This window comes from Suricata suricatta, chromosome 9 (genome assembly GCF_006229205.1).
Source record: "Suricata suricatta isolate VVHF042 chromosome 9, meerkat_22Aug2017_6uvM2_HiC, whole genome shotgun sequence".
Taxonomy (NCBI): domain Eukaryota; kingdom Metazoa; phylum Chordata; class Mammalia; order Carnivora; family Herpestidae; genus Suricata; species Suricata suricatta.
Genome location: NC_043708.1, coordinates 32084541 through 32111455, shown reverse-complemented (window position 1 = coordinate 32111455; position 26915 = coordinate 32084541). Strand labels below are relative to the sequence as shown.

The 26915-nt window shown below is 36.9% G+C and overlaps 1 protein-coding gene across 2 annotated transcripts in view; it reads left to right on the top strand.

Annotated features, from left to right (window-relative positions):
- The window catches only part of RAD51B (RAD51 paralog B), a 562933-nt gene that overhangs the window by 15311 nt on the left and 520707 nt on the right, over positions 1 to 26915 (top strand). For both annotated transcript variants that reach the window (XM_029951882.1, XM_029951884.1), the window contains exons 5-7: positions 10558 to 10694; positions 21046 to 21165; positions 22427 to 22610. In XM_029951882.1, the coding sequence (XP_029807742.1) occupies positions 10558 to 10694; positions 21046 to 21165; positions 22427 to 22610 (441 nt within the window). The remainder of the gene's footprint in view (positions 1 to 10557; positions 10695 to 21045; positions 21166 to 22426; positions 22611 to 26915) is intronic.

The following is a 26915-nucleotide window of genomic DNA, read 5'->3' as shown; positions in this document are numbered from 1 at the left end:
GTTTTCCAGCCTGTGTCTCATCTGTTCATGGTAGCTTTTGGAGTTTTAGTTTTAGTGTGGTCCTCTTTATCAATTTTTTTCTTTTATAATTGTGCTTTTGGTGTCATCTGTGTGAATTCTTTGTCCAGCCAAGAACAGAGTGATTTTTGCTATATTTTCTTCTAAAGTTTTGTAGTTTTAGGTTTTACATTTAGTTTATGATCTATTATAATTTTTGTGTGATCTATTTTGAGCTACTTGGTAGAATAAATTGTGTAACATTTATCTTTAATATTTTATAATAGGTTGTATACATGAGAATTTAAATAAATTTATTAATTTTTGAGAGAGATAGAGAGCATTAGTGGAAGGGGGTGTCAGAGAGAGAGGGAGACAGAATCCCAAACAGGCTCCACACTGTCAACAAAGCGCCTGATCCAGGGCTCAAAGTCACGAACTGTGAGATCATGACCTGATCCAAAATCAGGAGTCAGAGTGCATGGGTGGCTCAGTTGGTTAAGTGTTTAACTTTGGCTCCGGTCATGATCATGTGGTTCATGAGTTTGAGCCCTGTATCTGTCTCTGAGCTGACAGCTTGGAGCCTGTAGGCTGCTTTGGATTCTGTGTCTCCCTCTCACTCTGCCCTCTCCAGCTCACACTCTGTCTCTGTTTCTCAAAAATAGATAAAGGTTAAAATCAAAAGTCAGATGCTCAACCCACTGTATGAACTGGGTGTCCTTAGTTCTAGTGGTTTTTTAAAATTTCCATTATGATTGCTTCCTTATTTCATGATTAATTTGGAATTTTTAAATATCTAAAATATTTGATTACAAATTTATCTTTTTTTAAAAAAAGCTTTTTAATGTTTAGTTATTTTTGAGAGAGAGAGAGAACACAAGTGTGGGAGGGGCAGAGAGAGAGAGAAACACAGAACCAGAAGCAGGCTCCAGGCTCTGAGCTGTTAGTATAGAGACTGATGTGAGGTTCGAACCCATGAGCCAGGAGATCATGACCTGAGCTGAAGTCAGACACTCAACTGAGTGAGCCACACAGGCACCCCCCCTCCCCCCACTGAAACACCATGATTTTGGCTCTGTGAGACTGAGCAGAGAGCCTAGGCCAGCCTGTCTGGACTAACTGCTAACCTTCAGAAGTGTGAGATAAGAAACCAGTGTTGTTTTAGACCGTGAAGTTCGTGGTCATTTATTATATAGCAGTAGGGAACTAGTATAGTATCTACGGAGGTGTCTAATTGCATTGCACAGTCTTTGTTTCTGGTTAAAAGGTCAGACCTAGAGTTGTGGATATCAGGTAGAAGGTAGATCTGGTAGAGGTGACAGAGGTGGGGTAACTGGTAGAATAAACTTAGACGAGGCCTGGAGATGATTGAAGGAGTAAGAGTAAGTCTGGAAACATTCTGCTGGCATTTTTATAGCTGCTCTTTCCTGACTCTAACTTCAGAATTCCCTAATTTCTTTATCCCCATTTTTGATTTCTGTGAACTTCACTGAATTCATGTATACACAGTTATAGCACCAAGATCAAAAGTGGGACTAGAGAAGCACTACTCATGCCAAAAGCAGAAGCCGCAGAGGAGAAATCAAAGAGAAACCAACACTGCTGAATCATGGATGGAGCTGAACTACCTATAGGGTTTTGGCCCATTCCCTGAGAACATCAGACTCCGTATTGTCGAGTTTATAAGCAGACAATTCTGCATCTGTTACCACTGACTATTGGTAGTAAAGATAAATTTGAAATTTAAAGATTAAAAGTTTACATTATGTGAAGGTCAAATCATGTGGAGCCTTCTCATAGGGGACAATGTAGATTAAATCAGTGTTTCTCAATCCTCTTTTCATTTTCTCCCCTAAGGAGCTTTTTAGACATTTCCCTTTTTAACGAAGTCTTCCTTTCCCATGAGATTTTAAATGCCACAGATATACTGTATACCTGTTTATGCGTTGTGTGTATGTCTGTGTTTTGTACATAAAAAACATAAAATCCTCCCCCGCCCCATCCCATCAAGGCGAGGTTTCACCCTTGGGGTCAAGACCACCCCTGCTGAGAATACATAATAAAGATGCTAATGTGATTCAGTAAAATTAAGGTTGTATTTAAAGGGATCACCAAAAAAGGTATGTTCATATTGTAATCTTGAGAACTGGTCCAAACTCACGTCAACAAAAAGAGCTGTAGCATGTGCATCTCTTCGTTCAAGAGCACCTCTGGAAGAGTAAACCTAGGAAGTGCTGCCAAGTCTTCACGGCATTTAAGAGGGATGATTATACCCAGATCCTTGCTCTAAATACTAAGAAAGGATATAAAACATTTTTACATTATTTGTATTTCCTGACTCATTTCTGTGCTTTGTTCATGATTCAAGGAGACCAGGTGTCCTTGAGTGGGACAGTTTTGTTCAGAAGTGACTATTCTACTATCCTAGAAGGGTAGGAGCAGGATGCCAGAGTCCTATTTTGGCATCCTAATTTTTCCTCAGAAGAGTTAAATATACAGTTTCCTTTTTCTTTATTATTGGCAAGGTTAGCTGTGGCCTACAAGATCACAGGAGCTAATAAGGCAGGGTTGTAAACGTAAACGTGTACAAGGGCTGAGCAGTAATAGAAGTACATAAACAGTGAAGTACAAGACATAAATTCTTGATTAGTCAATTTTGGCTGCTTACACTGCTTGCAACAGCAGCAGGCATTTATTTTTCTTGCTCATGGGTCTGTAGGTTGGCCAAGATGGATCTCATCTTCAAAATATAGTCAGGTTAACGTCTGCTGCATGTGTAACGACAGCAGCAGGATCACCAGGGAGAAATTCCTAATTGCTGTTCCTTGAATATAATCTGCAGACATGATTTGTTCATCCTGCCCAGTGTTTTGAAAGGCAAGATAACCACCTCTGTCCTAATACAGGAGTTTAGCAGTTGCGGTTGATTGGATCACTGTTCTCCATAAAGGTTTCATGGAGTCCCTTATATGGTACAGGTTATATGATTGTTAAATGAATGATTATGTTCCTTGATACTGTTGGATTTTTTTTTAACTGTAAAACTTGGGGTACTTGTCATTTCCATGTCCTCCTGTGTTTTTCTGCTCTGTCCCCCTCCTTTCTCTTTTTCTCTCCCTTCCCATGTACTTGAAAAACAGGAGTTGTTAATACGAAATAAGAGAGACTGGTGGAGAGAATCCGAGGTATAAAATCTTTTACATGTTGATGTAAGGTAATTTAAGATCAAGTTTTTTTTTTCACAAGGTAAAGTGCTACCTCACCTTTCTGAGATTGTTTGCTTTTGTTTGCTTGTTTGTTTTAGGATTTAGAGGATTATTTATTTTTTCAATGAATTCTGTTGGTCTGAAGACCTAATTATATTTCTACATAATTATAGAGCAAGTGGAGACAATTGATGAGTGAAGGGTGTCATTAAAAAAATGATATGAAGTTTCCATAAGCTCTTTACTCAGATCAGAACCAGGAAGTCCATACATTTTCTCCAGTGAAGTATTGGCTTGGCAGATGGCCCGATCCTGTTCTCTTGAATATGAGGAAAGTTAACTTGATTTTAGGTCCTAACAGGTCCAGGTTTCACATTCATCTCAACCATTCAGTCTCACTTAAGAGTAAAATAACTAGGCTTCATTTCTACTTTCGTACAATTAGACTTTCTTTTCTTGAGAATAATTCTTTCTCTTTTAAACTGATTATTAATATTTGCTTTCATGTTTATACTTGGGTGATCTTTATCACTTCATCTTCTTTCAGTTCTTTTACATTTCTCAGGCAGAGTTGCAACTCAGACTCAATATGAAGCTGATTGTATTTTACTGGTGTCTTCTGTGTGTAAATGTGGTATTCACTCTGCGTTTCCAAGAAGCAAATAACTGAGACTATTCTGGTTTGGCACGTTCTCTCTTTCTAACCACCATTGGAGCTGAACCTGGGAACCGAACACAACTTGAAATTTTGTGGTTTGGCTGGTAGAATTCAGAGCTAAACTGTCTGAAGCTAAAAATTATTAATGTTGAAATGTTTTAACCCACTAAGTAAACCTGAAAAAAATAATGAAATTTAACTCCAGTCTGCCCATCAGAATTGCATACAACATAAATTATTTTGAGTCTAGGAAGAGAATAAAAAATATATGAAGAGGATCTTAGATTGCTAAAGAATTAGAAATTAGTTATAGCTTAAAGTAAATATAATTATCCAACTTTGAATGCAAAGTAAAAACAAAACAAAACAAACCCAGAAATCTTATAATGTTATTCACATAATGTTTGACTTTTCCCTAGACTATACTCAATAATACCTGAAAATAATGAAGTAGAAAAAAATGCCCGTTATATTTAATGTTCAGATTTTTTTTTTACATATTTTCTTTAAAGATGGAATAATAAGAGAATACCTTCCATTTTCATGGAACTTAATATGTTAACTGAATGTTTTCATATATATCATTTTAATTAAAATGATGACTTAACTTTTCACTAAAAATCACAAAGCATTTAATGGGTTTAAGCTCATTAAATTTTAGAACATAATCTAAAACCTGACGTGTAGATAATAAGTGTAGAAGGGCAGTGCTCTGAAGAGTAACCACTTATCGTTGTCTAGATCCACTTTCAACTTTTGCTGACAAGTTACCTTTCCTCTGATATCTGATGATGAACTTGATCCATGCTGTCATTGATGATGCTAAAAGGTCCATAAAGAGTGTTTGGGGCTCTTTAAAACTAGCAGTTTCCAAAGCAGAGTATGTAAGATGGTCCATTAGGTTGTGGAAAAATTTTTTTGACCTTTTATTGGTATTTCAGCCTAAAAAATGAAATAAATCTTAATTTGTATTTAATACATAGATTGCTAGTGGCATCCTTGCTTGGTCTGTATGTTAGACTGTCATGTGTCAGGTATAGTCTATGAGGAAATGATACAGAAGGTTGACAGAGGCACCTTGCTGTACCTTTATTTTTGACATACTGGGATGAATTGTAGTTCTACATGTACCTAGTTAGGTGGATTTTGGATTTAACTAAGCCAAGTCTCATAAAACAGACAAATGTCATAAAAAGAGTCCTGTAAAGAAACTATATATTGAAGACTATACTATATATAATGTGCTAGTAGCGAACCACATGCATGGACAAATCAGAACTGATGATTCTCCCATGACTGATAAAGTGAAAGTCAGTGACAATCTAATTCTATCTGAAAAGGCATTAAAAAAAATGAAATTCTAAAGACAATTTGATATATGGAATTATATCTATTGTCATTAATAATGAAACTTTCACTGTTATTCTGTCCCGTGAATTACTGAGTAATGTTGAGTAGGAAGCCATCATAATTAAGGAACACACAGGATAGGAAGACAAGCTTTCATAAGTTTTTCAGTGACATTTAAAGTCATGTGATACAGGGACACATGGTTGAGTATCTGACTCCTGATTTTGGCTCAGGTCATGACTCCAGGGTTGTGGTATTGAGCCCTGTGTGGGGCTCTGCTCTGAGCATGGAGCCTGCTTGAGGCTGTCTGTCTGTCTGTCTGTCTCTCTCCCCTTTTCTCCCCCTCTCCCCTCACCTCTCTCTCTCTAAAATAAAAAAAAATACCAAGGTCATATGATATAGAAGTCAATATCTAGAAAAACTTCACTAAAATTAATAAGAGATATTTAAAAGCCTCTTTTGGGTTTTCTTAATAGTAAAAGACCAAATGTAATACATTATTAATAACATTAGGAACACAGTGTCCTTCCTTATAGTAAGATGAATGAAATAACACTTAGGAAACAATATGGCAACAACTTAAATGGATCCTTTTGTGAACAAATACTGTCAGAAGTTATATAGGAATCTTTAGAGATGGTTTGAAGCAATAAGGATTAAAACAGATTTTTCAATGTAGGAAGATGCTATATAAGTACAGAAGTTTCTACCATGACCCAGATTATTATACTAGCTAGATTTTGTTTCAGTAGTGAAATACAAGAAGAACTAAATTTTTTGTGTGTGCCATTAAACTAAAGATAGGTCAGGGAAGATATATTCCCTCAAATAAACCTCCTGGACATACAATGTTTGTATGACTTCTTGAATATAAATGACTTTTTGGAACATAAAACTGTTTATGAAAGAATTGCCTGGGGTAATGCTAATGTTCTGACTCAGAGGTTTAGATTTTATATGTGTATACATTTGTTGGAACTCATCAAATGGTAAACTTAAGATTATGCCTTTTACTGTATGTAAAATTTACCTTACAAGAAAAAAAGAATCATGCATATTAAGCTCATGTTAATGATATACATGCTGAATTGTTAGGGGAAAGTATATTGATGTCTCGGACTTACTTTAAAATGCATGAAAAAAACCTGAGATGGAGGGGTGCCTGGCTGGCCCAGTTGGTGGAACATGTGACTTTTGATCTTGGGACTGTAAATTTGAGCTCCATGTTAGGTGTAGAGATTACTTAAAAATAAAATCTTTTAAAAAACCCGAACAAAACCTGAGATGGATTGATGAGTGTATGGAGGGATGGATTGATGGATAGATTAATCTAGTCTGGTCGTAGTAATGGTAAAAATGGTATCTAAGTAAGAGTCTTTAAACTTTTCTGTTGCATCATCTGTAGGCAATCTGTAGCAACACAGAAGTTGATTATTCAACTTCAAGTTGATAACAATAGTCAGTGTTGTTAATTTTGATAAAAGTGTGACTGGTTAAGTGTAGAATCTACATAGCATTCTGTAATAAGATAGGGACTGACCATGAAAATCATTTGAATCGCAAGGTCTTCTTTGGTGATCTCCCAGCAAAAAGTATAAATGAGTTGTTGAATTTAAAGATGGGTAAAGCATTTTTTAAAAGAAAAAGACAAGATATGTCAAATTTGCTGACCTTTTTAAAATGACAAGTGGCTATGTAATATGCTTCATAGCAGATTAAAAATCAACCAGCCAACCAGTGGTACGCTCTTACAACATCCCTTCCAAGTAAAAGTAATGTTTTAACAATGAGTAAGAAAATACAAATAAAACTTTGGTTTGCAAACATAATTTGTTCTAGGAACATGCTTATAATCCAAAGCACTTGAATATCAAAGCAAATTTTAAGAACCGTTGGCTCAGTTATGATCATGTGACATTCAGCATCATGTACTTACTACTCATATTGCAAGACATCGCTCATTTATCAAGTTAAAATTTATCAGAGGGGCGCCTGGGTGGCCCAGTCAGTTAAGTGTCTGACTTTGGCTCAGGTCATGATCTCATAGTTCGTAGATCTGCCTGGAGCCTGCTTCACATTCTGTGTCTCCCTCACTCTCTGCCCTTCCCATGCTCACTCTCTGCCTCTGTCTCTCAAAATAAAATAAAGACCTAAAAAAAAAATTTCTTAGAAATATTTGCTTGTTTTGCAGAATACTCTCAGAACAAGTTACTTGCAATCCAAGGTTTTACTGTAATTGCCTTTTTGAAAACATTAAAATGCAGAGTGTTTTTAAAAGAAATATATCATTGCTTAGAAATATTTCTTTTATGATTTATTGTTGTTGTCAAAGATGTGTGTCTTATGAAAGCTTTGTTATCTGCACACTTAAAAAATTATAACCGTATTTTCTATACTGTTGAAAAATCTCCCAAATAAATAATTTTTATTTTTAAACTAATTGTTAAAAATCTTAAAATGTATTATCTTGGGGCACCTGGGTGGCTCAGTCGGTTAAGCGTCTTGCTTCGGCTCAGGTCATGATCTCACGGCTGGTGGGTTCGAGCCCCACATCAGGCTCTGTGCTGAGCTAGCTCAGAGCCTGGAGCCTGCTTCAGATTCTGTGTCTCCCTCTCTCTCTCACCCTCCCCTGCTCGCGCTGTCTCTTTCCGTCTCTCAAATATAAATAAAAAACATTTAAAAAATTTAAAAAATGTAGTATCTTTTGATTGTGTTCTAAGAACAATTGATTGACATGAGGAAAGATAGAAAATTATTAGCCAAAGTTCAACAGAAACTTTTGCTATTTGATGGAAGTTACTGAAAAATGGAAATAGTACAACTAGTAATGTATTTTAAAAATTTCAGCCCTTTTCATGTTTACAATTGTTCCTTTCTCAACTATACAGCCATGGCATTGAAGTAGTGAAATGAGCAGAACTTAGGACCTGGTATTTCAAGCACTGAATTATAAAATAATTTAAAATAATAATACAATTTCATTCGTTATTTTCATTATCATTGATTCACTAAAAGTGTTAACTTTTTTTGAGAATGAAAGATCTGTATAACTAAGAAATAAATATGTAACTATTTTTATTTTTATTTTATTTAAAAAATGTTTATTCTTGAGACAGAGAGTACCAGGAGGGGAGGGGCAGAGAGTGGGAGACAGAGGATCTGGAGCAGGTTCCGTGCAGACACCAGAGAGCCCAGTGTGGGGCTTGAACTCACAAATGGTGAGATCATGATCTGAGCTGAAATCAAGAGTCAGATGTTAACCTGACTGAGCCACCCAGGCACCCCTTTTTTTTGAAACTATTTTTAAATGCTTATTTTTGATCCCTATTTTGTGTATATTTTATATTATGTAGAATGTATTAGTAAAATAATTAAGTGTCTAATAAATATACATATACTGGAAGACCATACTAAATTTTGATTGTCCCTTTTCAGTTTGTCAGACTATGTAATCAAAAAAGTTTGGAGGGATGCCTGGGGTGGCTCAGTTGGTTAAACGTGTGACTTTTGATCTTGACTCAGGTCATGGTCTTACTGTTCGTGAGTTTGAGCCGTGCATCAGGTTCTGCGTTGACAGCCCAGAGCCTGCTTGGGATCCTCTCTCTCTCTGCCTCTCCCAGCTCCCAGCGCCCCCTGCCAAAATAAATAAGCATTAAAACAATTTTAAAAAAGTTTGGAGATCCCTTTTCAGTGATCACACATGATCTGACAAACTATTAGTGGTAGCAACAATTTATTCTGAACGTCTAAATCACTATTTTAAACATTATAATAAATCACATGGTTTCTAACTTGTGTTAGAAGAAATTTAGTTCTTTAATGTTGAGCCTTGATAAAGGAAGGTTAGCTTTAGTCTAAATTTTATTTATTCATTTACTATTTATTCATTTATTATTTAATTTAAATGTTTATGTATTTATTTTGAGAGGGAGACAGAGAATGTGAGTAGTGTAGGGGCGAAGAGGGAGAGAGAATGCCAGACAGGCTCCTCATAGTCAGCATGGAGCCTGACTCAGGGCTCAATCCCACAAACCGCAAAACCATGACCTAAGTCGAAATCAAGAGTTGGATGCTCAACCAACTGAGCCACGCAGGCTCCCCTAGTCTAAATTTCAAAACAGTAGTTCTCAAAAGTGTACAGCGGCATAAGCAGCACTTGGGAATTTATTAGAAATTCTCAGGCCACATCCCAGATCTACTGAACCAGAGATTCCTGTTAAGCTTGCTGGGCAATTGGAGTGCTCACTTAAGTTTGAGAACCACTGGCATAAATGATGTAGATTCATGGGTCATCCCTTCTTATTTTTTCCTACTTCATGATGTATATGGGTCGGTTTATTCGTATTTGTAGTCTGCCTTAGTCTTAGCTCAGACTTTTTCCTCTCGAGATTGTTTTCTCTCCTCCTCTCCAGTTCTCTTCCCTTCCTTTGTGAAAGACTGTGTTAAAAGCATTGGTGTTATGTTCTCAAAAGGGATAGTGTTTTGGTTCTTAAAGTTTGGATGCCATATTTGGATGTGACAAATAGTGTATGTTTAAAGGGCATATTTTTAACATTTTCAAATTAATTTTTATTAACTACTTCTAGTTGACTTGAATATGCATATATATGAATTTTCCTATTTTTTTCATCTTTACTCTCCTGATTTCACATTTTATAATTGCATAATAGCTTTCCACAAAGTAAAATTTTAAAACACATACTTCCACATATGAGTTACCTAGTTTCAACAGTTGTTGAATTTTGTTACATTTGTTTTATCTCTCTTTGTGTACACACGCACACATACACGTACACACACACGCACATGTGTGCATGCCTCCCCCCTTTTTTTGCTAAAGCATTTGAAAATAAATTGTATACCTCAGCACTCTTTACTCCTTAATTCTTTACTCTTCAGAAAAGATCAAAGTAGCTTTTTAGGGGACTAGTACAAAATTTTTCTAAAAGGCTAATTCATGAGAAATGCGAAACCAATTATTAAAGCCTCTTAAATATTTTCAATTTCCTTCTATAAATGTCTTAATGAGGAAAAGATACAGAGCTCTCAGTTCTGAATGTATAAATGTACCCTCCAGCCTCTCTCAACCAAAGCTTTTCATCTGAGTCACAGAACACAGAGCATGATTTGAAGTGAGTGTTTTCTCATTTTTTTCCCAAGGATAGTACATAACTAGTACCAATCCAGATGCACAGGGAGAAGTTAATTCCTTACATACGGTAAATGTATTAAAATGTTCTCTCTGAGCACCCAGGTTACTGGGACTGAGTGTGTAGCATGTTCTTAAAAGAATTTTGCTTTGACCAGCTTGTGATGTTTATTCAAAGAACCTTTTTTTTTTTTTAGATTACAGGCCCACCAGGTTGTGGAAAAACTCAGTTTTGTATAATGATGAGCATTTTGGCTACATTACCTACCAACATGGGAGGATTAGAAGGAGGTGTTATATACATCGACACAGAGTCAGCATTTAGTGCTGAAAGGTGGGAGATTTTATGATTTTCCATTGTAATGCTTAATTTTGAACCTTATTTATAGCACCTGACATTTTAAAATGGTTAATATTTATCTTTTCTCTGTGAGAATTCAAAATGCTAGATATTCTTTTAAATGAATTTTCTTTTTAAAATTAACCCAGGAAGCAGTTTCTTTTTGTCTTTTCTATCCCTTTGTCATTGGTTTAAGTGGGGTTCCTGGATTAGCTGTATTTAGCAAAAAGTCAGGAAGAAAGAAATTTAAGAAACAGAGGGAGGGATGTAAGTGGAAATGGGGAAGAGGGAAATTAATAAAAAGACAAAAGGTAAACTGCTTTGTTACTAATTTCTAGTTGGAAATAAAATGCTGAATGGAAAGTTGGAAACTTCAAAATATCTTTTGATTGAGAAGTATTTCACTTTAATCTTTGTCATAGTATTGTATTAAATGTAGAAAACACACTAATAGTGTATTTGTGCTTGGAAAAAAAGATTTCCTTACTTTGGCAAGGAGAGAGAGGCACTTGATTATTTGTGTAATTCTGTACACCTGAAAATAAGTCTGGTCCCCTCTGCCCCTACTCTGATCGACATTCATGAGCAGCAGTACTTATAGGTCTGGAGACTGATTCAATTCTCTTCTTTTATCATTTTTTTTGAGTCATTCTGTATAATTATGTCATTATGAATCACATCTTTTTCTTATTTCTAAAGATACTAGTTAGATAGAAGTATATTCCCTGACCAGATAAGTTCTAAATGGATTATTTTGCCTGGGGCTTATTTGCTTTCTTATATTGGTTATCTATTCAAAGTACATGTCACTCGTTTGTCAGCTTTTTGAGTTTGTATTATATCCTTGTATCTTCAAAGCCAAAACTAGTGACTGACACCTATTAACTGTTCACAGAGTGTTTGATAAATGAAAGAATTGACAGGTGTTACTCTCATATTGTGAAATCTGACACCATTTCCTACTAAAAGGAATGAGGGTTTGTTGGGGAAATGGCTGATTCTAGCACTGGTGCAGGAAATTTTATTTATTTATTTATTTTAATGTTTTTATTTATTTTTGAGAGAGAGAAAGCGAGAGTGTGAACTGGGGAGGGAGACACAGAATCCAAAGCAGGCTCCAAGCTCTGAGCTGTCAGCACCAAGCCTGATGTGGGGCTCGAACCCATGAACTGGGAGATCATGACCTGAGCCGGAGTCAGACGCTTAACCCACTGAGCCACCCAGGTGCCCCTGGTGCAGGAAATTTTTAAGCTGAGTCTGAAACATCATGTCAGATAACAAGAGAGCCAAGAAAGACTACTTAGGGGAGTGTCAGAAGGACTCAGGAATCCACCTGAAGAGGTTCCTGCTGGCTAAAGATGAGACAAACTGGCCACCAATAAGAATAATAATGATAGTAGATCAAAACCCATGAAATATGTTTAAATTCATGAGTCTATAATATTAAATGGAAAGCAACTAATAGATCAGTATTGGAGAATTCTGGAGAAGCAACTCATTATTTTGAAATGAGTTTTTAAAAAAGGAAATCAAACATCTATTCTTTTTCTGTATGAACTGTATTGCTGAGTACCAAATAGGTCTTTTTTAAAATTTATGTTTTTTTAAAATAGTTTATTGTCCAATTGGTTTCCATATAACACCTAGTGCTCTTCCCCACAGGTGCCCTCCTCCATCACCACCACCTCCCTCTCCCCCTTCCCCTCCCCCTTCAACCTTCTGGTTCATTTTCAGTATCCAATAGTCTCTCAAGTTTTGCTTCCTTCTCTCTCCCCAGCTCTCTTTCCCTCTTCCCCTCCCCATGGTCCTCCATTAGGTTTCTCCTGTTCTCCTGTTAGACCTACGAGTGCAAACATATGGTATCTGTCCTTCTCTACCTGACTTATTTCGCTTAGCATGACACCCGCGAGGTCCATCCACTTTGCTTCAAATGGCCATATTTCATTCTTTCTCATTGCCATATAGTACTCCATTGTGTATATATACCACATCTTCTTGATCCACTCATCAGGTGATGGAAATTTAGGCTCTTTCCATGATTTGGCTATTGTTGACAGTGCTGCTATGAAATATATGTTTGTTTTTGAGAAGGAGAGAGAGTGCACGCATATGCACGGGAGAGTGGGTTCTGTGCTGACAGTAGAGAGCCCACGGTGAGCTCAAACTCATAAACCAAGAAATCATGACCTGAGCCCAAGTCAGACGCTCAACCAACTGAACCACCCAGCTGTCCCCATATAGGTCTTTTTATGGGAGTATTCCAGTAATAAATGAAGAAGTGATGGAATGTCACCAAATTATAACCCCCAACAACCTATTGGGTTTAGGCATTGAATATTGTGATATAATAAGAAATCCATATTTTGTCTTGGTCCTGGTTCTTGACCAAAGAGATTCTAAAACCTTTGGAAAACCTGAGTTTGTGTTAATGAAGTGACTCTTGGTGGGCTCCTGGATAGTTTCATATAGGAGCTGGCTGCCAATCATGTGATTATAGTGTTGGAACTTTCAGCCCCACCCAGCCTCCCCCCAGCCTCTGAGGAAGGGAAAGAGGCTGGTAACTGATTGTCAGTGGTCAGTGCTTTAATCAACACTATGTAGTGGGATCTCTATAAAAATCTCTAAATGGTAGGGTTTGGGGAGCTTCAGGGTTGGTAAACACATCGACATGCTAGGGGGTGATGTGCCGTGTAGTCCTCCCCAGTCTTTTCTTGAGTTGTACCTTTTATTCTTTGTAATAACTTGGTAATAGTAAGTAAAGTACCTTTCTGAATTCTGTGTGCCATTCTGGCAAATCATTGAACTTGAGGAGTAGGGATGTGGGAACTCCTGATTTGTAGTTGCTCAATTGGTCAGAAATACCAGACGCCTGGGACTTGTGATTAGTGTCTTAAGTTGGGGGGTAGTCCTGTGGGTCTGACCCCTTAAACTATGAGATCAGAGCTAACTCCTGATTGTTAAGTGTCAGACACCCATTTGGTGTTCATAGGGAGTTGAAGAATTGCTTGGTATGGAAAACCTAAACTTTTGGTGTCAGAAGTGTTGTGAGTAAAAACAGTTCATCAACATAAAAGGCTACTAGCATCACAAAACAAAACTAGTTATTACTCCTGATGGAAGAATAGTCAAGCCTGAATGTGATCAAACTTTCAGATCCAACTACCAGTTTTTAACATATTCAGAGAAGAGAGAAATGTGTTAAATCAACACCAGAGAGCTATAGTCAGCAAAATGCAAACTGTGGGAAATGACAGAACAATCAAGCTCGTTTTTTAACTGTTTAAGATTAAAAAAAAAAGCAATCTTTGGATTAGAAGAGATTTGAAAGATACATTGCTCTCATCATATTGTATTCTTAAACTTATAGAATATTATATGCCCGTTATATCTCAATAAAGCTGGGGATAAAAGATAAGTATTGGTTAGTTGATGAACTTATTTGAATCTTAAGCAAATAAATGGTAAAAAAAAAAAAACAAAACAGAAGCATACACATATATGAGACCACTGGAAATCTGAACACTGAAATGTACTTGATACTAACACTGGAAAAGATACAGGTTAATTCAGGTTGTCCAAATGAAAGGTATTTTTTAAAATGTCAATGCCTAACTTCAACTAACAAGCCAAAGGCAAGCTGGAAATAAGGTAAAATTTTAGTCCCTTTATTGGAATTATGTTTCATAATTGTCAAGGAGCCTTTATGAAGGTCATTTGAAGACAGGGGTTGAAATTTATATTATTTTTACTACTCTAGTGCATTCTCCACAAGGCCTGAAGAGTGTGGTCACCTGGCTGCCACATGGATTGCCTTCTGAGGTGTGGCGATAGGTTCCTGTGGAATCGAAAGTACCCTTTTAGCAAGCTGCCGTCTGGAGTTGGTCACGGCAGGTCAGAGGACGGAGCTGGCTCTGTACTGCCTGGTCACACTTCATTTGTGCTGTTATGGGACTGCTTGACCCCTGTTTGGATTTATTGGGGAAGGTTCGTTAATCAGTTAGGAAAGCTTTCTGCCGCAAGTCACGGATACCCAGCGAACAGTGAGTGGGTGGTTGCGGGCACTGCTTCTGCCAGGCAGTGATGACAGAGGGACCCAGGGCTTCTATGTTTCTAGGCCTCCTGCCAGTCTGTGGGAAGGGTGAGGACCAGCTATATGTTTTATCAGCAAAATATGTTTTTCTCAGAGCAGCTGCCCCTTTCCCTCTGCTGATTTTCTTTTCATCCTCCAGAATCATGCTCCAGATTTCTCACTGGGCCACCCCCATAGGCAAGGGAAGGTGGGGAATGAGGGGAAAGAGATTGTTATAATAAGCATGATGAGCTTCCTGGGTCTCGCTAACATTGTTCCCTGAATAAAATTGGGGTTCTCATAGCAAGGAAGAAGTAGACATGGATATTAATAGGTAACTAATAGTGTTTGCCATCACAGGATAGTTTCTGGACTTAGAGAAGAAGTAAAAGTGTGAAAATAAGAGACCCAAAAAGGAATATGTTTTAGCTTTCTGTTTGCCTCTGTATGTAGCAGTGTCTTCATTTTGTGCCTACAGACAAGCTATCTGGGTGGGTCAGTCAGTTAAGCTTCTAAGTCTTGATTTAGGCTCAGGTCATGATCTCATGGTTGTGGAGATTAAGCCCTGAATCGGGCTCTGCGCAGAGTACGCAGCCTGCTTAAGACTCTCGCTCTGCCCCCTCCCCCGCTTACACTCTCTCTTTCAGAAAAAAAAAGGATTTGCATTGCATACAAAGAATTTAGGGTGAGTGATAAAAAGTGAAAAATAATTTTGGTTAATAAATTGGTAGATAATCCTTTTTATCTTTAAGAAGGAAGGAGAAAGCAAAGGAAGAGTAAATTAAAATTACTAAGTTTAAAATGCATAAAAAAAAAAGGGAAAACCTTGCAGGTAATGTGCTTAAAAGCGCTTTGGAAAGATTAGTTCTATTTTTTAAAGCAATACACTAGCTTATTTTTATATGTCTTTGAGAAGATAATCTAAACTACTGTGTTAAGCATGTTTGTTTACCATAGACTGAAATTATATCTCCAGACTGATTAAAAATTATATAATAGTAGAGTCTGCTACAAAACCCTCAGGTATTTGGGGACTGGCAGGGTGGAGGAGAGTGCTAAGCAGGCAGAGCTCTGGGTCCCCCTTTCTGACTGATTCAGGAAAGTCTGTTTTTATTTGTTTAAACTGTTGGACTTATGCTTAAGATCTGATAGTCTTAGACATGCTCTGCTTATATATACTTTAAAAAAAAATTTTTTTACACTTATTTATTTCTGAGAGACAGAGAATGAGCAGGGGAGGGGCAGAGAGAGAAAGAGACATAGTCTGAAGCAGGCTCCAGGCTAGCGGTCAGCACAGAGCCCAATGCGGGGCTCGAACCCACAAACTGTGAGATTATGACCTGAGCCGAAGTCGAACGCTCAACCGACTAAGCCAACCAGGTGCCCCATGCTTATATATACTTTGAGAATATAGATAAGTAGATTAATCTACTGACCTGTACAGAAATTTTGGCAACCATGAGAATTCTAGTATATGTGAATTGAGTGAATACTGTATTATCCCTATTAGAGATAATTAGGAAAAGGTGGAACCAGAGGTTAAGAATAAAAAAAAGGTGATATGGACAGTAAATAGTAAGAGGGTTTCAAAATACAATTCTGGGAGAAATAAAATGGATAAAGGAAGATAAAACTGGGTCTTAGACCTGCAAATGGATTTGTGTGTGAGGAAAACTGAGGGATTGAAACAAGAGATGGGTCCTGGGACTCTGGAAGGTGTGGGCCTGGGGAGATGGAATACAGGACTGGAAATTTAGGAGGTAGTAGTGGGTAGTCCTGAGTTGTCATGAAACCAGAAAAGCTTTGAAAGCTAGGAAGAAATATTTGGTTCAACAGGGGAGGAAGACACTAATCAACCACAACATGTACAATTGTAACTATTAAAACTAACTACAAGGAGAGGTGTGTGTTGTGTTGTATTGGTACTGGGTGGAAGCAGTGGCCAAGCTTAGATCTGAAAAGCTGCATGTCACTTCTCAAGGTGCCAAGTACCCCACAGCAATTCCTACCAGACTATTTAGAGTGTCACTCTTTCTGAATGTCGGTGTATCAGGAGGGAGGCGTGCAGTGGTAGTGGCCAGCCATGGCTTTAACTCATTATAAAAGCAGTTACCAATGTGGTCTTAGGACCGTTTGGTTCTTTGCTTATTGGCATGAATCCAGGATCTTTGACCTAGGGGGCAAACAATAGGGGAGATCAGTTTCCTCTTCCCATTTTTTTTGAGATGGTTTCATGAATCTGGGTATGTTTTCTTTTATTTAATTTCAGCTGCCTTATCATTTGTGACTCTAGGTGAATTAGTGAGGAGGGAGATCTTGAAGAGGCTCTAAGTTAGAATATGAAATTAGTAATAACTATTCAGTACTAAAACAAAACTTTGGGATTTTCTGGAATCTGTAAATGACTAATAGATTCACATTCTTATATCACAGTGCTGAACAAATACATACTGAATAAATGAACAGGAAAATATTACACATGTATGAGAAGCTTTGAGACACCATAAACTTATATTTCAGCACATTATGATGTTATATTTCAACTAGAACTTGGGAAAACTTTTATTTTTTTTTTTTGCATTAAGCATGTGTTTTGTTTCAAGTTGGCATGTGGTCACTAATGTAAGCTTTTAACTTTCCTTTTATACAAGAGCTGTGAAGTAACAGGGGGAACTAATAACAAAAACCTGGAACGAATCCAGTCTTCTCTACTTCAGTTAATGATGATTCCATTCCTCCAGATGCTCATCCAATTAGTCAAGAATTCCCTTCAGTTCCTTTTTTTTTTTTTTTTAATGTTTATTCATTTTTGAGAGACAGAGCACAAGCAGGAGACAGGCAGAGAGAGAGGGAGATACAGAGTACAAGCAGGCTCCAGGCTCTGGGCTGTCAGCACAGAGCCTGATGTGGGGCTTTGACCCATGAACCATGAGACCACCAGGCGCCCCAGCTCCTTTTTTGAGCTGTACCTTGAGTTCCGTTGCTTCTAATCAGCTGAGCTATTCTCCAGGTCAAGTCATCGTCATCTCTTAGTTGGACTACTGTGAGAGCTGGTCTTGCTTTCACTGTGGACAGCCTCTTTTCCATTTGGTCGAGTGACTCTTTAAAGCAAAAAGAAGTAGGATCATGTCCCTTCTAGGTTTCTTATTTTCTAAATAATATCTAAACAAAACACCACAGATGTAAGGATCTTATGTGATTGGGGGCTCCTGGCTAGCACTCTGACCTTAGTTCCTTTTATTCTCCCTCTTGTTTCCTGTGTTTCCGCTGCATGAGCCTCCTTGTTATTCCTCAGTAACCTTAGGCATCTTCTTACATCTGGGTTTTTGCACTTGTTATATAGAATTCTCTTTGCCTATGCACTGCTTTACTGGATATCCTATAGTTCATTTCCCTTAAACCATTGCTCAAATTTACCTTATTAAAGAGGTTTTCCCAGATCACTTTCCATAAAATAGCACTTGCTTCCCTCACAATCCCTAACAATCTGTTCTCTCATCCTGGTTCATTTTTCTTTTGAGCACTTATTACCTGATGTATAATATATATTTATTTGTCTCTCTCGGTGGACTGTAGGTTTCAGGAGGGAAGTTTCGTTTTTGTTTGTTTGTTTGTTTTGTTCATTGTCATATCCTTAGCACATAGAATGGTGCCTGGCATATAGTAGGTGCTCAATAAATATGTGTTGAGTGAATGAATCTTAAGTACCTACTTGAAAGGAATACTTTTTTGTAAAGCAGTTGTCCACTAGATGGCATTGCTTTCAAACTCTATGTAATTAATGTCTGGGAGTGAAAGATAGGATCTTTTCTGTTGTTACTCTAACCAAAAAAGATCTTTGTGATGAAGATTGCCACAAAAAGTTGCTATTAGTGAGGCATATAGATTAGAGGCATTTGTATTTAGGTTTTGACTGATATATTTTTTAGAGATCTTTTCTAAAAATAAAAAATAGAGTAATTGGTTACAGAAAATCATAGCATATTGGTGCGTGAATGATCATTTGGTACAGTTATTTAGCATGGTAACTTTGAGCCGAGTCAGTTTGTGTCCATACATTGACCACCTTCCTTCTGAGGGGCCTTAATGGAAGCAAAGAGCAGCAATAATTTCCAGAGCCTTTTACCACTCAAGCCGCCAGTTGAAATTCAGCCTAAAGAAAATTAATCTTGTCTGTCAGCTGTTCAGTTGTCTCATTGATGGAGAGAAGTACTTAGTACTTAATCCACTGGGCATCCAATTTTGGAAGACTTCCATGTTTCTGACAGATGTTGCCACCCAATCAGTGGGTTCCAAGTGTCAGAGCTTTTGGTTGACTTCTCTGACCAGCTCTGAATTCAACAAATAGTTACCCTAATCAAGAAACTTACACATTTTCCCCAAACCCTTAAAATTTGGCTGTCCTGCCTTTGCCAGTGTCATCTCATTTCTTCATGCTTCATCGCTTACCTCATTCCCTCCTTCATTCCACCCTGCATGTCTCTCTTGTCCACTTCCCCTGAGTGCTCATTTGATCCATTTCTTCTGACTCTTCATGTATCCTTTGGTAATTTTTCCTCTTCCTGTTCAACCCAATGATGCTTTTCTTTTCAAATTGTCCAAAATACACTTAAAAAATACTACTGACCAGTTTTCTTTTATTTTCCTCTTTGTTTTAGATGTTTCTTTTTCATTTCTGATTATAATATATATGAGGAACTTATTTTGTTTCTCACTTTTTAAAAAAATTCTTTTTAACATTTTAAATTTATTTTTGAGAGAGAGAGACACACAGAGCATAAGTGGGGGAGGGTCAGAGAGAGGGAGACACAGAATCAGAAGCAGGCTCCAGGCTCTAGGCTCTGAGCTGTCAGCACAGAGCCTGATTGTGGGGCTCAAACCCATGAACTGTGAGAATATGACCTGAGCTGAAGTCGGCCGCTTAACTGACTGAGCCACCCAGGAGCCCCTTTTTCTCTCTTTAAAGTTCTCAGCCTCTTCTTGGGACTAGAAATGAAAACACTTGTTCTTTGTACTTTTGTGTCTTTATTTATTTTTTTATTTTATAGTTTATTTATTTTTGAGACAGAGGCAGAGCACGAGTGGGAGAGGGGCAGAGAGAGAGGGAGACATAGAATCTGAAACAGGCTCTAAGCTCTGAGCTGTCAGCACAGAGCCCGATCCAGGGATCGAACCCATGAACTGAGATATCATGACCTGAGCTTAAGTCAGACGCTTAACCGACTGAGCCACCCAGGCGCCCCTGTAGTTTTGTGTCTTTAAATGGAACATAAAGTATAGGATGATTTTTGTATTTATAGTCCTTCCTTCCAGTCATCCTTGGATGGTTATGTAGCAGACTGATAAAGTATCATTTTAAATAGGAGACAGTTACACTCAGAAATTTACACTTTTATATTTTTAACCAGAAACACCTGAAATTTGTAGTACTGAGCTCTATGTCTTATACTATTACTGATGATATTTGCATCTGTTTTGCCTTGTCATTCCTACACTTGGCCTACTTTATGCATCAGATCTAGCTTTGAGTTCAGAATTCAATAGGTAGAAAATAATTTTTTGTTTACTAAGGAAATATTGGATAACATCCATTTGTTTAGAAAATAATTTCCTGTTTACCAGGGAGCTGCTGGATAAGATTTATTTTGTATGTATAAGTTTTAATTGAGAAAGCATATTTTTCTGTTCTGAGATATGGAGACTTACTGATATTTGATTGTTAGAATGATAATATTATATATTTGTTCAAGTACATTTTTTTTCATGATGAAATCATTTTTCTTATTTACTAAACATCTTATAGCTGCTAGTCAAATTATCAATGATTAAAAAACAATGCTCTGACTGCTAACCTCTCTAAGTGCTTATAAAGGATGGATTATATTAAAAATTTTTTAAATGTTTATTTATTTTTGAGAGAGAGAGAGATACAGCATGAGCAGGGGAGCAGAGAAAGACAGGGAGACACAGAATTCCAAGCAGCCTCCAGTCTCTGAGCTGTCAACACAGAGCCCCATGCAGGGCTCGAACCCATGAACTGTGAGATCATTACCTGAGCCAAAGTCGTATGCTTAACCAACTGAGCCACCCAGGCACCCCAGGGATGGCTTGCATCTTAAAATTCTGTATTAAAGCATTTTGCTTATATCTGCTCTATTTTTTTTCTAGTGTTACTTAAGGCTTATGAGTTTCTTAAGTAAAATTCATTAGATGTTCAGCATTGTGGCCTTGAATATCATTAACTTTTTTCACTTGTGCTATTTTTCCTCCCCACAGACTGGTTGAGATAGCAGAATCTCGTTTTCCCAGATATTTTAACACTGAAGAAAAATTACTTTTGACAAGCAGTAAGGTTCATCTTTATCGGGAACTCAGCTGTGATGAAGTTCTACAAAGGTTTGCTGCTTTAGATTTTGGTATTTTAGTAATACTTTGAAGATTTTTTTTGTTTTTGTTTTTTTAATTTTTTAATGTTTATTTACTTTTGAAGGAAAGAGACACAGAACATGAGCAGGGGAGGGGCAGAGAGAGAGGGAGACACAGAATCTGAAATGGGCTCCAGGCTCTGAGCTGTCAGCAGAGTCCGAAGCGGGGCTCAAACTCAAGAACCATGAGATCATGACCTGAGCTGAAGTCGGTCGCTTAACCAACTGAACCACTCAGGCGCCCCTTATTTTTTTGTTTTTTATGCTTTCAGCTTCTAAGTGAAAAAAGTCTCTACATATGTATTAGGATTATGGGAAGGAATTATTTCAGTGTTCTTTATTTGCTGTAGCCTATTGGATGAAATATTTCTTTAAAAAGAAAACATTAAATAAGTAAAATGTTTTTGATTTAATTAACGATTTCAGTAGCATATCAATTATCTTTTGTTTCGTTAGCAGATTTCTCTTAAATTCATCAGCTTAAAACAAGCAAATGATGTCTTGTCTCCCCTAGTATCAGAGGGTTAGGTATCTGGGAGTGGCTTAGCTGAGCATTTCAGGCTCAGTGTTGCACCAGAGGTTGTTGTCCAGCTGTTGGTCAGGGCTCAGCTGGGGCTGGAGAATGTTGGATAATTCCCAGGTTACTCTATAGTTGCTGGAAAGCCTCCCTTCCTTGCTCTTAGCCTCTGTTTTTTACCATGTGGTACTCTCCATAGGACTGTTAACAACATGGCAACTTGCTTCCCCCAGAGAGAGTGATCTGAGAGAGTGGGCAAGTGAAAGAGAGCCCAAGATAGCAGCTGTAGTCTTTTATAACCTACTCTTAGAAGTGACATGACATCATCTTGTCATATGCTGTTGGCCATACAGACCAATCCTGGTAAATGTGCGAGGGGGCTGCACAAGGCTCTCAGTACAAGGTGGGAGTAAATGGGGGCTAATTTGGAGATTGACTGCAACAAGCAGTTTTACCCTGAAAGTAGCAGTATCCATAGGAGACTCGGAGAATGAAACTAGATGAAAACATTTTGGATCATTTTCAAAAGAGTGCAATATGTATAAAACAGCTGGAAATAAATTACGATTATTGAATACTTGCAATCATTACAGTAAATTAGGGACAAACATTTGTTGTCATTGATTTTAAGTTGTTTTAAGTTGGTTAAGTTGGTTAATCTACCCTATTTTTTATTATATCTTATATTCACTGTTTTACAAATTCTGCTTTACAGAATTGAATCTTTGGAAGAAGAAATTATTTCAAAGGGAGTTAAACTTGTAATTATTGACTCTGTTGCTTCTGTGGTAAGAAAGGAGTTTGATACACAACTGCAGGGCAACCTGAGAGAAAGAAGTAAGTTCTTGGCAAGAGAAGCTGCCGCCTTGAAGTATTTGGCTGAGGAATTTTCAATCCCGGTAAGTTTGTTTTTCTCTTTCTTTTCCTTTTTCTTTCTTTTATGTTAAATTCACTGACTTAGAATATCAAGTAATATAATTAGAAGAAAATGTAAAACAGATGATGTGTTAAATGTACTAATTAGTAAAACTACTAACTAATGTAGTAAATATCACCATCTTCTTAAATTTGTTCATTTGTTGAGATTACCTTTTTTCACAGTTTGAGTCTGGAGCAGATCTAAATGTTGTTTGTAAAAGTTCCGGTGGTCAATTTTTTTTCTTATATCTCATTGTTGACTCTCTGTGTATGTTTTGTATTTGTCACACTGAGGTTAATATTAACTATTAGAATTACATGGAATTGCCTTTGTCTATTTCTTTAGTTTCTTTTATGGCATATTTGTCAGTTTTATAAATATTTTAGTTTTAGATATTATGTTACTGTGTTCAGTGCTGTCTTATACACAGTAGGATTTGGTTTGTTCCAAACGGCCAGAGGTTGATTATGACGATTTGGAGTGTTGGGAGTGTCAGTAATGGACGTGTCTGTCAGAAAACCATGAGAGACTGCAGTTGACACCACTTTCCATAGTGGGAATTGTGAGGAGGAAATCTGAATTTGTGGGCACTTTGCACGCTTTGTGGTAGGTAAGCTGCGAGACATAAGTGTGTACTGATGGCTTTCCCGTTAGCGGCGTGTGGGAGAGTTCTGCCTGTTCTGCAGCCCCACCAGCATTTATTATTGTCAGGCTTTTCAGTTTTAGCCACACATCAGCTTGACTGAAGACGAGAAAATTCCTGAAACGGTTACAAAATTTGGTTACGATACCCTAATTTTTAGATTTGTGTTCGGAAAATTAACAGCTTGGATCTTTGTAGTATGAGCTAAGACTGTAAAGTACCACGCAGCCTTGGAGATTTATAAACCCAGGCAAGAAATCAAAGGCGAACATGTGGCATACAGGAAGGTCTACATTTCTTAATGGCTTTTTAATTCATATTTTGGATTATATGATGTAATTCCTGGAGAAGTCAAGAGCTGTAAAGTTTATTCTGGATGACGCTCATCTGTTAAATTTTATTGTAGTAGGTTAAAATGATAAATTCAAATCCATGTTTTCCCTAGCCGAAGGAATTTAAAAATATTTTGTAAAGTTACTTGACTGAATGGAGAAGTTAAATATATGTACTTGTTTTATTAATTCATGCTTTTTTTTACTTAATCTTATGTAAAATATGAAAATTCACTTTTTAAAAGTTGTATTTATTTACTTTTAAATAGTAATTGTAGGCTAATGTTTTTCAATTTTTTCCTGAGGAAATTTATTTTCCTGAGTGAGAAAAGGGCTCTGCTTTTTTTTTTAATAACACCCTCTGAAAGAATAAGTGCTTATCATTCCCATAGTTGTCTTTGCCTTTGTTTTTCTCTGTAGAGATAAATATATAAATATAATATATACTTCTATAACACAGGATGCTATTAGTTTTTGTGATAAGTTAGTGTTGGTTTTAGAAGAATTTTGAAAAATATTTCCTTTAGGAAGTGTTGGAATATTCCTAGCCTAATTTCCTCATTTAAATGAAAAATCATGAACTTTTCAGTTTTTGTTCTGTACTTTGTATAGGCCGCTCCACATACAACTAGCTGGCTTAACACAGTATGTCGCTAATTTATTATCTCTTTCAAAATCACAGGCCATATGCCTCTTTATAGTTCCTCAAACATTCCAGCAAACATTCCGTCCTCAAGAAGTGTTTATTTCTCAGTCTGGAATATTTCTTTTCTAAATATCTGTATGATTTCTTCTGTTCTGTCATCTTATTAATGAGGACTTTCCTGACCATGTAAGTATTAACCATACACCCTGCCTCCCCATTTCCTTTATTACGCTTTATGTTTCTTCATTATGCTTTTCACCATCCAGCATGTTATATATTTATGTTGATTGTATGTGTCTCCTCCACCCCACAGAATGGTCCCAGGGACTGTCTACTTTGTTCAGTGCCTTATTCTTAGTAGCAGGAACAATGCCTAACACAGAGTAGGCACTCAGTAAATACTTTTGAATATATGAATTGCAGGTATTGCTTTTCTCTTTGAATTTTGTATATATTGGTACTCCACTTAAATTTTATTTTATTTATTTATTTATTTATTTATTAAAAATTTTTTTTTATGTTCTTTATTTTTGAGAGACAGAGAGAGACAGTGGGAATAGGGGAGGGTCAGAGAGAGAAGGAGACACAGAATGTGAAGCAGGCTCCAGGCTCTGAGCTAGCTGTCAGCACAGAGCCTGACGCGGGGCTCAAACCCACAAGCCGTGAGATCATGACCTGAGCCGAAGCTGGATGCTCAACCGATTGAGCCACCCAGGCACCCCTCCACTTAAATTTTAATATTTGCTTTTAACCTTATTCAGATCCTACCTTTAATATTCTTTATTATTTCTAAGAGTATTAAGATATAATATTAGCAGAATGTCTTACCAGATAGGAGCTATACTCAGAGTACACTGGCATCTTATAGGAAGAAAAATAATTCTTAAAATTCTTAAGCTTGGAAAAGGCTTTAGAGACCTATATAGTATCAGAAAGCCAGGAAGTAGAAAAGATTTTATTATTTCATTTAGTAGAACTATGAGAAGTGAATGTCTGAAGCCTCTGAGGAGCCGGTGGAGGACCAGCATTCCGCCCTGCCCTCTGGTTGTGGATCTGAGATGGTGGGTGGGGCCAGGGTCCTGCCTGCTACCTTGACACTCTAGATACCACTTCATTTAAGTAGGAGTAAAGAGTAAAACCAACTTGGGTGGTGGGATGAGTACTTTATTGAATTTTAAAATTTATCTTTAGTGAACATGCAGTGCTTTTAATATGTGGGGAAAAGCTTAAAACTGTAATCTGTACTTAATTTTGATTGTCACATTGTCTGTGTTTGTATATGTATGTATGTTTGTATGCGAACATGCCTGTCTGCATGAAGATTGCAATCTTCTCAGTACCTGATAGAATAGACAAAATGTTAGCAAATTAAATCCAGAAGGTCAGGAGACCTCAGTAATATAACCTGATTAACCAACTTGACCTGGTTGACATTTACAAAACATTCCACTCACTGCCTACAGAAAATACATTTCTTTCAAGTTCAAATGAGATATTCACCAAGATAGACTATATTCTGGGCTGTAAAATAAAATTTAACAGATTTAAAAGATGAAATGGTACAAAGTATGTTTTTGACCCACAAGAAAAATTAAATTAGAAATCTTTAATATAAGGATGTCTGGTGGTTACATCAGTTGAATAAATGTCCATCCAACCTCTTGGTTTCAGCTCAGGTCATGATCTCATGGTTTGTGAGATTAAGCACCACATCAGCTTGGCACTGACAATGCAGAGCCTGCTTGGGATTCTCTCTCCCTCTCTCTCTGCCCCCTCCCCCAAATAAAGAAATAAACAATAACAAAAAAAAAGAAATTGCTAATATAAAAATATATGAGAAGTCCCCAAATATTTGGTAATTAAGTAAAACACTTCTAACTAACCCATGTGTAAAGAATAAATCAGAACTTAGAACATATTTTTAAGTAAATCAAAAGATAACACAACATACCAAATATGTGAAATGCAGTTAAATCAGTGCTTACAGTGAAATTTATGATAGAAAGAAGAAACATTACAAGTCAGTGATCTAAGCTATAAGAAATAGAAAAAGAACAAATTAAACCCAAAGTAAGCAGAAGGAAGGAAATAATAAAGATAATGGTAGAAATCAATGAAACTGAAAACAGAAAAACAATGAATGAAATAAAAACCTAGTTCCTTGAAAAGATCAATAAAATTGATAAAACTTTACCAAAACTTGGAGGGTATTATGCTAAGTGAAATAAGTCAGTCAGAGAAAGACAGATACCATATGTTTTCACTCATATGTGATCTTGAGAAACTTAACAGAAGACCATGGGGGAGGGGAAGGGAAAAGAAAGTTACAACAGAGAGGGAGGGAGGCAAACCATAAGAGACTTTTTTTTTTTTATGTTTAAATGGTTTATTTTTTTTTAATTTTTGAATATAACACACTTTATTTTTTTAACATATGCAATTATTTTCCATCATTTACAATACAGTAGTTACAATGACACTCCAAACAGAAAAGCAAAGTAAAAAATCAAAACCCCAACTTCTATTTCATGTAATTAGACTTATACAGAAATTAGAAGGTTAAGTAACAGCTAGTTAATCACCTAATTTCACAGCTATCTGAAGTGGCGATCATTATATAGCAGCTTATCTATGATACATTCAAGATAAATGATACAATTTATT